Genomic DNA, 13,884 nt, shown 5'->3' with positions numbered 1-13,884 from the left:
CAAATTGAGAATACAGTAATAATAAATTAAATCATATTTATGCTGATTAATTTTCTGTCCACTGATTAATTTCTGACTCATCATTTGTCTGTAGAGTTTTTAACTAGAAGCAAAATCCTGATCAACATTTGACATAAAAGAAGTCAATGAAAAAAATCTCAGCTGTTCCCACTGGCCAACACATACATAAATATAATTCATTAGCTTTATTCTCTGTTAATATTTACACAATCATTTTACAGAATTATTATTTTACTTATATGACATTTAAGTCACAAATATCAAAAATATACAAAAATAAAACTGCATCTGTTTGTTCCTTTCTCACAGCTTTAGCCAGTCCACTGCTTTGGCTGATTGTTACTCAGAGGTACGTGATTTCCGGTTCCGCTTTGCTCGACCTGTGGGCGGAAATCGGATGAACTCAAATTTGCTTTGGTCCGTGTTGGGGAAGTGAGGCGGGCCCATGTGGAGCCTCTTGATGAAATGGACCTCTCTCTGGTTCTGCCTTGTCCTGCAGGCTTTGATGGGCCTCCCCTTCCTGGTGAAAGCCACATACCAGCCTTCGTACTTTGCATTCTGCAGGGCCGTGTAATTGTTCTCCAGGACGATCTCAGTAAAGATACAGTCCCTGCTGCGGCCGTTGGGCTGTGTGAGAGAGCAGAGAATATTTTTGTGACTGTTATTGATAGAATGATCTCTTAAAAACATCTTCAGGTAAATAAACATCAATAGACACCTAAAGGATTTCACAGAACTACAAGCAGCTTTGTCACCAATGTACAGTTCTGAAACGTAAAACAGAAATCGATGATTAGATGAGGAGCAAAATTGTGAAAGAAAAATAACATGGTTCATGGTTTTATTTTATTTTTTTATGTACAAATCAAAATCTAAAAATGATGGCTTTCACTGCGAATACAGCTGCAGGTCATCGGTGTGTCTCTACCAGCTTTGCACATCAAGAAAACAGACTTCTTTGTTTGTCTTTTTTCCATTTTTATTTTCTTTGTTATGTTTGCTAACAGGTTTGTCTGGACTTTGACTGGGCCAATCCAACATAGCATGCTTTCATCATCCCATCATGTCTGTAGCTGAATGTTTAGCTCTGTTGTGGTGCTGGAAGGTGAGTCTCTCTTACAATCTAAAGACTCTTGCCGTCTTTAAAAGTTTTTCCAGAATTTCCATGCCTTTAGTTCCATCTATCATATTATCAACTCTGAAAGGCTTCTCTGGTATTGATAAAGACAAGCACCACACAGCATCACACCATCACCACCATGTGTTAAATTGAAGATGATATGTCCAAGGCCTCGCCTTGCATCCACATCAACTTCTTTCAGATGCTTGCTGTGTCAGCTACCCATTTTGTGGAGAACTGCAAATAGCGATTTTCATAGCTTTCTTTCTATGATGGTCAAGTCACAGTCTAGTCAAAGTTTATTTATATAGAACATTTACTACAACCTCAGCTGACCAAAGTGCTCAGGTAGAGAAATGATAAAACATAAAATAAAATTAAGTTTGGTAAAAATAGTAGGACAATTATAAATTTGGCAGAAAATACCAAAACCTAATGGTGTTATTTTTGTCATAATACCATAGCAACCAGACTTAGATAATAGATTAGTTGTACAATAGATAGCATAACTAATAACTGTCCTGTTACATTTCAGGTACATTTCAGTGTTCTTCCATTATAACACAGTAAGTTGTAATTGTTGTTGTAACATCCGACTCGTCTTAAATGTGTTCCAGTTGCATGTTAGAAAACCAGTGAGGTTTAAAATGGTTGTACTCATAGTCCATATTGGCTTATTGACTATTAGTACAACCATAGTCCACAAGTAAAATATGACTTATGGACGATGGTTATTATTATCGATATTATTGACGATAATATGTCAATAATATCGACATATTATTCTTCCTCAATGAGGAAGAACTGTCCTTATAATTCACGATTATGACACTGAAAGTGTTAGAAGTTTCCAACTAATAGTGACCTCCATATATGACCACCAGATAGCAGATAGTGATAACTGTCTCATAGAAGTGTTTTTTTATTATATTTTAGGTGGAACCTCATAAAATCAGTGACCACAACATGTGTGTGCATGTTGTTATAATGTCCAAAAGCCTAAAATGCTAAAATGCATTGTTATAGATTTATTCTATTCACAATCAGAACCATTAGCATCTTCCGCCAGACGGGCTATTGCCTTCCTATGCAGTTCCACTCGACTCTCATCTCCCCTCAGTGCTCTGTCTGGACTTTCCCCACTGAGGAATGAGCCAATCAGTGAATAGAATAAATGCTAATAAAATGCATTATTATTATTATTATTATTATTATTATTATTATTATTATTATTATTATTATTATTATTATTATTATTATTATTATTATGAAAGTACTGTTTCAGAATTGTAATCTGCCTGTTGTTTTAGCAATAGTAGTGGAGAAAGTGAATGAAGCTTTTTAGTTTGTGTTGGCCACGCTTCAAAATATTCAGTTAACATCACACTGTAAAAAAAAATGTCTCTAACAACAATGTCTCTTTTACTGTCAACCACAGTGGTAAACTGTTCAGTGGCAAACTTGCCAATGAACATAAATGATTCAGTGGCAAGCGCCTCTAGTTTACGGTAAAATTCTGGCAACCATAGTTGCTGGCAACCAAAGTATTTATACAGTAAAATTCTGTGCTTGCCAGAATTTTACTGTATAAATACAGATTTTACCATTTTAATGCGATAAAATCTGTGTAAATATGTGGTAAACTTCCGGCAACCACAGCTGTCAGAATTTTACTATAAATTAGAACCTTTTTTTTGTTTTTTTTAAGTGTAACAGTGCTGTCATTCAGCTTGGCTCTTCTCTCTTCACAGTAGAGAATGGTTGTTTACAGTGTCGGCAATATCCAATGAGCTTTATGGTGTCGAACTGGTGCATTTCATGTCACACCAAAATATTAGCCATTGGGTACAATTTCAAAATGCCTCCTGCTACGAATCATTTCTTCATACCTGGGCTCAGACCCTCTGGATGAAGCAAATAGCAGAGAACAAGGAGATGGTTTTTACCAGACTTATCTACCACTAGTTTTCTGACTTGTAACTTAAGCTGGATGTGATGGTATACTGAGATCAGCGTTCTGGTCTCTGAGCAAAATGGAATGCAGCATAAGAAACCGCAGATTGTCAAAGCCCTCTGTAGTTATCCAAACTGACATAACTAGCTTGTCTTTTCTTATCTGGAAACAAGCAGCAGACACAGTCCCAACATTTCACCACAATGATGCAAAACAGATTTATGGCCTGTCACGTCAGAAAATATGAGTCCATCTTTTCCGTTTCCACTGAAGGAAGGGCAGAGCTGACTCATGTCCAAACATCCATGGGCAGATCATAGGACTTTCCCCTCAGAGTTATCAGCCTTGGCCAGTGAGCCTGAGCTATCACCCCATGGAGATGTTTTTTTTAAAAAGCACAATAGTACAACATGGAGCAGCACTAACACTTATAACACTGCTATGACAACAGATGCACAGCAGTTTGAAGTCGTATCTCAGTTTGGATTTCAGGACAATGTGATGTGTGAAAGTGCACACTGCTGGGGAAGGTTGGAAGCTACAAGTGATGTATTTCTACCAGTTTCAGATGATCAGTGAATATGTTTGTGATAAATATAAAAACATAAAGAACAAAGAATGTTTAATTTAATATTGTAAGGCAGTAAATGGAAGTATTGTTTTACATTATTTGATGTTTCCATCAAAATTAGCTTCAGTTAAAATCTGTTTGTTTTTCAAAGTCCATGCAATCATTTATGTTCAGAAAAAGCCAGAAACCAGAAACTTGTTCTGTACCTTTCCAACAAGTTTTCCCTTCCGGTTCATGCAGAGGTATAGCCCACTCTCTGCACCTCGTATCCTCACTCGACTGCCGAAGGTGTCAGTCTCCACAAACAGGCGAGCTGCAAGGAAAGACGGACAGAGCTTGACGAGCTGAAGAAGCGACATGCAGGAACAGCAATAAAAGTTCAATTATTCTCTGCGTGATTAATGTACCAAGTCCTTGTCAAATGAACCTATTTATTTTTCTGTGTTTCCTATAGTATTGTGACTTCTTACACTATTAAAAAAACACATGTTGACTGAGGTTTTAGGTTCAGATATGAAAAGCAAAAAAAAGGAAAAAGATTTTTCTTATACAAGGAGCATTGAAACATATTGTTACATGTTCCAACTGTTCATCCAGTCTGTGTATTCCTGTTTTATCGAGGATAACTATGATGGCAGTGTCTAGTTGCATAGTGCTAGATGAGTGACTGAATGGGAAGGTACTTCCATGTCTTTCCCTGTCATGATCAGCTTCTGACTATCCCAGTCAAAGACACTGAGCAGACAAACAGAAAAAATCCTCCCCCCAGTTGATTAAACAAATGTTATCTCTGCCCATTAACCTGGAAGCAGAATATACACTCTCAATTGACTTTATCCTCCTGTTAATTATCCCTTTTGAGCATTACAACAGACTTGTGTATTGGAACTAAGGAGCCAAAGGACTCTTCCTTATCAGCTGCTAATTTGCCAGACGATGGCCTTATGGATACAGTAGGGAGGCTACATTAACATACAGTCCTGAAAATCTGCCTCTAACGAGAGGGACGGGCAAGGCTGGGAGTGAAACTGCTAGTTTGGTCAGAGGACATTAGTCCCCAGCAGAGTTTCTGTCCCAGAAAACTTAAAACTTAAGCTTATCACTTCAGTCTTCAGAGGACATTCCCTGATATAATGATGGTTAATTGTCAGCTATAAAACTATAAAGTTGAGTTGCTGCCACAGAGCTGTCTCAGATGTTTTATCCTCATCCTGAACTAAATAACAGGTGAGTTCTACAGTGTTTTAGCTTTAAACCTAGAAAGTTCCAGCAAAAGGAACTTGTCAAGTAAACAGTAGAACCTCAAAGTCAATATGCAAAGAATAGAATGAGGACACAAACAGCATCAACAACCAATAAATTGCTTTGATCTGTTTCTAAGTGCTGCTTGTTATCCTTTCTTATTTTTACAGCATAATTAAATTAAATATTTATTATTTTAATTATTTTCTAAAGACCATCACTTGATTTGATTCCCCTCAGTGGGTTCCCTTTGATAACACTGGTGGATGTTTTATATATTCATATTGACCCTAAATTAAACTGAGATCTTTGACATATTTTTGACGCTGTTTCCTCTGATTTGGACCATTTACATTATTTCTCATGATTTCATACAGATGTCATCAGTATTTAAAACAATAAACAGTTTAATCTTTACAAAAAGAGGAGAACATTCCTAAGTCCTTGGCAAAAAAATGCAGAATTCAATCCGAGGATCCGCGCCTGAAAAGCTTGCGGTGTGTTGGAGAGTGAGGACATCAGCAGGTCCCGGTCCCTTCTTACCGTACAGGTTCCCATCCTCCGCAGTGGCGCTGACTCTCTTCCCCTGGATCTGGACGTGTTTCCCGCTGGTTCGGCTGTAGAGCTGGTAGACCCGGACCTGCCTGCGGCTGAGCTGGTCCGTCGTTGCGCCCTGCGTCCTCACATACTGGTTAAAATTAGGAGACGAGTGATTCTCCCCCTTTTTTATGCAAAGGGAAAAATAAAATCCATAATTGTGTCTGTCTCTAATCTGGGACGTATCAGTGCACTATTCATTTCAGAACCAATTTACTGCCCTTGGCTTTTTTTAATTAAACTTCAAACTACTGATATCTGTCCAGCTGTTATTAATCTAACGACTTTGTATTCATTTTCAAACGTTTGAAGCTTTCTCACCTGAGCGTGACACCACAGAATGAAAAAATTAAACGATCTGCAAAAAGGTATAAAATATAAGTTAGAGAGACAAAGAGACTCCGAGGCATCAAATTACATTTAGAAAGCCAGGAGACTTACATGTAAAAATAGCGCTGGTTTATTCCATACATCCTCACTTCTTATTTCATCCGATTAATCGAGAGATTCCTGAGGCCGATAAATGCCACGAGGATGAAGTAAATAAATCCAATGGCTTCCCAAAAGTGGCATGTGCACTTTTGATGTCCATCCACACCAGCAAAGTATTCCCAAGGCAAGAAAACAACACGGACTACCCGAATAAATTACCCAAAGACTTCACCCAGCACAAGTCCATCGATAGATCCATAAAGTGCATCAAAATCAGTCAATTCCATGATATGAAGCCTGATGGAGCTGTGTCTGCATCTGGGGAGGGATGTGCGTCTGCCTGGACCTGGTCCAGCTTCTGCCTCCCCGGGATCCGGCTGTCCACTGGTGGAATGGTGCAAGGCAGAAGTCCCTCCCTGAAATCTCTCTGCTGAAGGTGGGCACACCACAGGGACCCCAACGATCATTTATTACAACTGCAAACACGTCCACAAAACAAATCTAAGTGACACAAGTTATCTGCATTTCAACCATAAGGGCCAATACTATCTATCAGTCCAGTCCAATCCCTCTGTCTGATCTGAGCTCTGACTTATGAATTCTATGTAAAAGTGAAGATGAGTGATGGGTGTGGCAGGTGGGTGCAAACCCAACACTAATTCTGTTTTATCTCCAAACTCCTGTAAAATTCATCAAAATAAATCATCATAAAAAATGACAAAAAGAGCAGGTCACTGTTCTACCCTGTCTCGGATTGGAATCATTTCCCATAGAAGAAAAGAAGAGATGAAAGCTGGTTTACTTTTTAAAAAGTGACAAGGTGAGGCAAAGTTTGTAAAATGGAGCTTCAAATGCTTTCATCTGGGCACTGGGTCAGGTTTGCTACCAAACAAAGGGTTAAAAAGATCAGTGCATAACGGCTAGACAAGGAATAACCATAATAGACAAATAATATTTATGTTAAAACTGATTATTCCCATCCATCCATCCATCCATCCATCCATCCATCCATCCATCCATCCATCCATCCATCCATCCATCCATCCATCCATCCATCCATCCATCCATCCATCCATCCATCCATCCATCCATCTTCTATGCATGCTTTATTGTAGTTAAAATCAGGAAAAACCCACACATGCTTGGGGAGAACAACAATTCAGTTCAGTTCAGTTTATTTACATAATGCCTGTTCACAACAAATGTCATCATGAGACATTTTTCAAAAAAGCTATTTCAGTTCAGTCACAAATACATTCCGATTGATCCGAGTTATCAAACAGTACAGTAAGCTCAGTTTATTATTCAAATTAGCTTAAAACGTTTCTGTCTACCAGCAGATAGCATCTAGTCATTGGAGCTTTCACGCCTCCTGGACAAGAGCACAGCAATATTAGACAATCACTTGCATTGTGTTGGCATTACAGCAATCACTCATACAGAGCATGAATGTAGCAACAGTGGAGAGGAAAAACTTCCCTATAACAGGAAAAAACCTCCAGCAGAACCAGAACCGGGTTCACTACAAGCTTGCATCTGTGTTTGAGAAGAAAGAGCAGAATGCACAAGAGACAGATGAAATGATTTAGGGTTATTTTCTATGTTCACCAAAAGTAAATAGTCTATATAAAAGGAAGAATGATTAGTTGATGTCCTTCAACAGGAAGTTATAGCAGCCAAATAAAATGGGCAAAATGTAGCTTTGAAGGAGTGAAAAACAAACAGAGAAAACTTTAAGTTCATAGTTGAAACAACAGCAAAAATGCTACATAGTAAACTACCCAGCTGCATTCCCTTGACTTTTCTTTCTTCTTTGTTTTTGTTAATTTCTGGTTTAATATTTTTTGTATTTATTTTGATGGAAAATGGCATAAAATCACTATGTGATCTGGGTGGATTTAATTTGTAATATTTTTTTTCATTCTTCCTACTAAAACAAACAAAGCTGCTTGTCCCCATGACATTCGTTTGTATGAACAAAGTAAAAATTTCGCTCATTAGTCTGGAGTTCAGTAAACAGAGTGTTTCTTTGTAATTTTAACTGACCTAAAACAGGAAATGTTGATGTGTTGTTTTACAGTGTGTGGTTTAAGCAACAGCTTGTGTTTGAGAATTCTAAGTTGCTGTGTTTCATTTGAGATGTTGTCTGAGATGTTTCAGATCTGGGAAACATGGTCATAATCAATGTGTTTCAGCTGCAAGTTGCTAAAACCATTGAGACGCTCAGTGATCATTTACAGCAGTAAAGATCCCTGAGGCTGCAGTACTGTGATGGTGTCTGGATCCTGGTGTGGAGCAGCAGGGCACCAGGGCATGGCCAGGCATTGGTCAGGCTGGAGCTGAAGCTGGTCAGGGAGCTGATCAGAGCTGTAAGGGCTGTAATGTGTGGATGAGGCTGGCTTCAGGGCAGTGGTGGTTGCTTTAAAGCAAACGTTTAATGACAGCTATAAAACATGTGTTTTTGAAAAGTCGTCTAAATTCGCTGGATATTGATTACTCTGGTCTGGATAAGGCCATAAGTTTAAGTTCATGGTTAACTCATGTAGCCTGATTTTAATATTTTTCTAAAATGCTAAAACCAAAGTGGTTTTAATGAAAGACATGACACATTTTTTTTCTTTAAAATACATTTTTAAAGACATTATGACACCCCTTCTGTTTAAGCAAAACAGTTGAACCAATGTGTTTAGCATGGACTGAGACAAATGATCCTTAGTCCATGCTACTATAACACACTTTTTATACATGTGTTATACATTACAATATTGTGCCACCTCTTCTCCAAAGTTCACATAATTGACATAAAAAAATTAAACTTGATAAATGGGTAACTGGTTAAAAAGGGCCTGTGATAGTTCCATTAATGTTGATGATACCAATGCCTAAATTGCAGCTCAAGGTTCCAGTATAGTTTAATTAAGTTTAACAAGGCAGCAGCAAAATGATTTAAAATGAACAAAGAAGCTTGTTCGCATGTTTAATCCTCAATGGGTTTGCAGACAGTTGTCCTGTTTAAAAGGATTAGCAAGTCTGACTTGATCAGAATGACGTTCATGATTTAATTGGCAAAGTGTGCAAGTTCATTGATCCATTCATCCATCCATTTTCTGTACACCCTTGTCCCTAATGGGGTCGGGAGGATGCTGGTGCCTATCTCCAGCTAACGTTATTGATTTTGTAGAATAAGGGCAGATCACATGCTGTAGCAGAACTCTGTCTTTCTCTGAGTTTCTCTTGCTTTAAGTTCTTTCATCTGAATCAGTCTGACAGGAATCGGTTTGATGCCTGGCCTGGATGCCAAGCTGATGGCAGCATTACAGATAATGCTGCCAGAGAAACCCAGAGAAAGACAGAGTTCTGCTACAGCATGTGATCTGCCCTTATTCTACAAAATCAATAACGTTAGCTGGAGATAGGCACCAGCATCCAAGATGTTCATTTGGTTTGTCTTCTTGTTTGGTTGGTGGTGTAAAATAATCTTAAAGAGTTTGACAGTGACTGACGTGAAAAGACAAGCAGACTTAAATTGTTCTAAGTCCAAATAATTTGCCTAATAGGTTGCATACAAATGTTCAGTCTGTGGCTGTAGGAGCCAACGGGGATCATTCTTTTAACCTGATGCTGTAGCTCACTGTTGGAAAACCTTTGCATAACCTGCTGTCATCACCATGGGTCCCTCTGAGCTGCAGTTATGCAGTGTTGTCAGCAAGATGTTTAGGTAACATGATACAAAGGGAGGAAAAGGACAGCATAGTTAGAGTTCATGCCATGCTGCCTACTTAACTCCACTATGTCACCAGATCCTCACACGTCTTACATACCAACACTATCAGACAGCTTGACTTGAGCAATACACTGAGCAGTTGACGCTTCATGCCTTTACATTTTAATGAGATAAGAACACATAGACAAGAACACATTATGCAGTTTGAAAATGACTCCTGTGTGCAGAAACACAGAAACTCTTCAGACTTCAGTCTTATTAGACAAGATGAGCAGTTTGCCAGGAACAGCCTGTAAAGCTCTGTTTAATCTTCCATCCATCCATCCGTCCGTCCATCCATCTATCCGTCCCTCCGTCCATCCGTCCGTCTTGGCATATTGAGCTTCTGAGAAATACTTTTGGGAAAACATAGAAAGCCATGACATCATCATCACAGAAAGCTTAATAAAACTGATCATAGGTAACCAGAGAAATAACGCTGGTGAAATTCTCTCTGTTTTTCATACTTTAAGATGTCCCTTTAATAAAGAGTTTTTATTTTACATGGATGTAAGGTCTCAATATTTCCATAATTATGTGTTTATATAAACAGTATATAATTTTTGGTTGTCCAAAGTTATTCAGTCTTCAACTGATCCTACTTATTGGCTAAAATCTATCAATAATATTAAAGGAATTCCAAAATTGTGATGGACACAAATAAATGCAACTTGTTCATATTAGAAGGACAATTCTACTATATTTACTCATGGGCAGACTTCAAAGGAGTAAAGTTGACTTCTGATGACCCTGGGACTACAGTAGCTGTGACAAGTGAAAGGAGAACTGGTGGTCTCCAAACAGCTTTGACCACATCGTAAAAATCTCTGCCATAAAGACCAACTGGCCCCTCACGCTGACCCTCCAAAAATAAAGGCAAAGGTTCAGAAGCTGGGTGGTCCCTTTTATGGACAATCAAAAGACAAGAATAGTTTTTACAAAGGTAAATAAAAAGAAGAGTCTCTTAAAAACCACACTGTTCTTCAGCAGCTGGGCTGTTAATGTGCTTCTACCTCGATGAATGTGCCGCCATGTTCATCATTTCAGTTTCTGTGGACAGGAAGTCATTCCTGACTGTATGTTGATCCTTTAGTCCTAGAAACTTTCCATTTTATACAAAAAGATGTGAAAATATACAACTTTTTGTTACAAAGGCTGCTGACCCTGAGGTATTGCCCTGCCATTTGCAGCCTGACCATTTGAGCTTGCCAAATTTGACACAGCTGACTCAGGCAATAAATTTGAACTAGTTTCTCCACCCCCTGTATCCATGATGAGAACTGCCCTTCCAAGCTTCTGAACACACACACACACACACACGCACACACACACACACACACACACACACACACACACACGCACACGCACACATACGCACGCACACCCACACGAGAACGTCAGTAATTTTAGCTTAGGAATCATCTGTTGTGGTTATCTTCCACACCAGACAAAGTGAATCAAGAAAATAACTAATCTGCAGGTGAGTTAAACAGTGTAATTGAATCTCAACATAGGTCAGATTTATGTAAGATAAATTATTGGCTATGCAAAGTGCTAATGGATGATGTTCAATGTTACAAGGGTAACCAAACAAATCAATGTCTGGCAGGTGAAACTCAATCTGCTAATTCATGATCAACACTGAAAAGCTGCAGACGACTGATTTATTTCAGGGAAAAGACGCAGCAACATTTGTGACCACAGACTTAGTGAGTCCCCTGGTTGTGATTCTTACTGCAACAAACACTGGTTGTGTTTGGGTGGCGGTTCCGGTGGTGTGAGGGAAACAGTCCTAGCATTTGTGTTATGTTTAAGGAGCAAAGTGTCAATGAGCAACGAGCATGCTCAAGGCATGGCTAACAGGGTTAAATGGAAGGTCATGCCACTGTCACTTTGCTACAACACAACAGCCGTTGTTATTTTGCTGATGAAAGCTTTTATTGTTTTTATCCAAGTCCTTTTCTTTAGATGTAAACTAAACAAAAACTCACTCAAAGGATGACAGCTATGTAAAAAAATAAATAATTTTTTTGTTGATGAATAGAAATTAACATGTTAGTGGGAGAAGGAATCCAATAATAATATAAAAGACGTGACTAATTCGGAAAAAAATAGCTAATGAGACTCAATCTTGGGTTGTAGAAGTTAATGTTATAGTTAGTGAGGCTGTGGTAAATTAAGAGGTTTTGTGGCTAAATAATGCTAGACAGATGCAAAAACTGACTGAACAAATTCTGAAAATAACAGAAAGGTAAAATGATAAATATGAAACAAGAGTTACATGATCATGTTGTTTGAATGTTTTAATAACCCAGCCTCAGAATTCTGTTAAAACAAGTTGAATAGGGAATCCATAGCTCTGGAACATCTAGAAATGGATACAAGTTATAATATTAAATCATTGAACAGTAAACACTGTTAATTTGCATCAAGTAGGTTCTGGGTTTGAATCCTGGCCCGGTGCATTTCTGCATGGAGTTTGCATCTTCTCCTTTTGCATACATGTTTTTTCTCTGGGTACTCCGGCTTCCTCCAACAGAGACTTATTGGTCTCTCTGTAAGGTTCTCTGGGTGTGTGTGTGTGTGTGTGTGTGCGTGTGTGTGTGTGTGTGTGTGTGTGTGTGTGTGTGTGTGTGTGCGTGCGTGCGTGTGTGTGTGTGTGTGTGTGTGTGTGTGTGTGTGTGTGTGCGTGCGTGCGTGCGCGTGCGTGCGTGCGTGCGTGTGTGTGTGCATGCATTGTTGCTTGTCCTGTGTGTCTCTATGTTGTCTCTATGGGCTGACAGGTGTGCCCTGCCTCTTTCCCAATGGCTGCAGGATACATGAGTTTAGATAATGGATGGATGAAAACTAACCAATGAAAATCAGACAATGCTTTTGACTTGTGTTTCAAAAGGATCATTTAAAAAAAAATCATGAAACAGGCCAGGACAAAAATAATGGTACCTATAACTTAATATTTTGTTGCTCAACCTTTTGAGGCAATCAAACAAATTGTAACTGTCAGAGAGATTTCTTCACCTGTCCACAGGTGTTCTGGTCCACTCCTCATGGTCAAGCTGCTCCAGGTGTTTCCAGTTTAAGGGTGCCTTCTCCAGATGTTTCAGCTCCTTCCACAGATGTTCAACGGGATTGATAACACTTTACTTGAAGGGGGGTGAATAAGACTGTCATGACACTTTCATAAACATGACATAACACCTGACATGAACATGAATAAGCCTTCATGAATATTCATGACTGTTGTCATAAAGCGTAATTCGGTAAATTATGACACTTTTAATACAAAGTTGACATTATTCAAAATGTTTTTGTTATGACAACTTGACATTAACCAAGAAATCATTACTGTTTAAACTTTACCTTTAATAACATAAAGTTACCTAATTTTTAAAGTGCAATCAGTAATACAACAAATTTATATCAGTAATAATGTGTTTATGACAGTGTCATGTCAGTCTTATTCACGCCCCCACAGGAGGCCACAGGGATTTAGATCAGGACTGATGACAGGCCTGTTCAGATCACTCCAATGTTTTTCTCTTAGCCATTCTTTGGTTTTTTTAGTTGTGTTCTGGGTCGAGACCCGTGACCTGCAACTGATACCAAGCTTTCTGATTCTAGGCAGCACATTTTTCTGCAGAATGCCTTGATAGTCTTGAGATTTCATCGCCTGCTGCACACATTCAATGCATCCTGTGCCTGATGCAGCAAAGCCTCTCAGATCATAACTGAGCCTCCTCCATGCTTCGCAGTGGGGACAGTGTTCTTTTCTTGCTCTGCATTATTATTGTGTCTGTGAACACACAGCTGATGTGCTTCGTCAAAAAGCTCTGGTTTTGTCTCAACTGTTCTTAGGATATTCTCTCACAATGCTTTGTGGCTTGTCACTATGCATAGTAGCAAATTCCAATCTCACTTATTTATGCTTTACTCTCATGAAGTCCAATTTGGCTCAAACAAATTGGACTTTGAGCAAAACGAACAGATGATTGCAATGTATTAGCTAGTGCAGTTTGACACTGATATACTTTGACCTTGGAGTTCACCTTTATTTCTTTGAAGGCTGGGCTCTTTGGTTACCATTCATATTATCCTTCTCTTTAGTTTGTCATCAGGTTTCTTGTTGTGGCCTCAGTGGTTTGCTACAGTCCCACTGACCTTAAACTTCTGATTAATATGTGTAG

The 13,884-nt window shown here is 38.8% G+C and overlaps 1 protein-coding gene across 1 annotated transcript; it reads right to left on the bottom strand.

Annotated features, from left to right (window-relative positions):
* Nucleotides 1–232: 232 nt before the first annotated feature.
* Nucleotides 233–6,404, bottom strand: fgf17 (fibroblast growth factor 17). Its single transcript, XM_008417368.3, has 5 exons — nucleotides 5,947–6,404; nucleotides 5,827–5,863; nucleotides 5,452–5,629; nucleotides 3,873–3,979; nucleotides 233–648 (listed from the first exon to the last, which is right to left on the bottom strand). Exons 1-5 carry the CDS (start codon nucleotides 5,976–5,978, stop codon nucleotides 361–363), a joined length of 642 nt encoding a protein of 213 aa, XP_008415590.1. The 5' UTR covers nucleotides 5,979–6,404; the 3' UTR covers nucleotides 233–360.
* Between the last annotated feature and the right edge of the window lie 7,480 nt (nucleotides 6,405–13,884).

This window comes from Poecilia reticulata, chromosome 9 (assembly GCF_904066995.2).
Source record: "Poecilia reticulata chromosome 9, P_reticulata-male-v2, whole genome shotgun sequence".
Classification (NCBI taxonomy): Eukaryota; Metazoa; Chordata; class Actinopteri; order Cyprinodontiformes; family Poeciliidae; genus Poecilia; species Poecilia reticulata.
The sequence above is the reverse complement of the archived record's forward strand: the minus strand, read 5'-3'. Positions and strand labels throughout refer to the sequence as shown.

Coding starts and splice junctions, on each gene's coding strand:
- fgf17 (XM_008417368.3), bottom strand. CDS start 5,978: ATGTATGGAATAAACCAGCGCTATTTTTACAT. Junction 5,864..5,946: donor AACCAGCGCTATTTTTACAT/GTAAGTCTCCTG, acceptor ACCTTTTTGCAG/ATCGTTTAATTTTTTCATTC. Junction 5,630..5,826: donor TTCTGTGGTGTCACGCTCAG/GTGAGAAAGCTT, acceptor TGCATAAAAAAG/GGGGAGAATCACTCGTCTCC.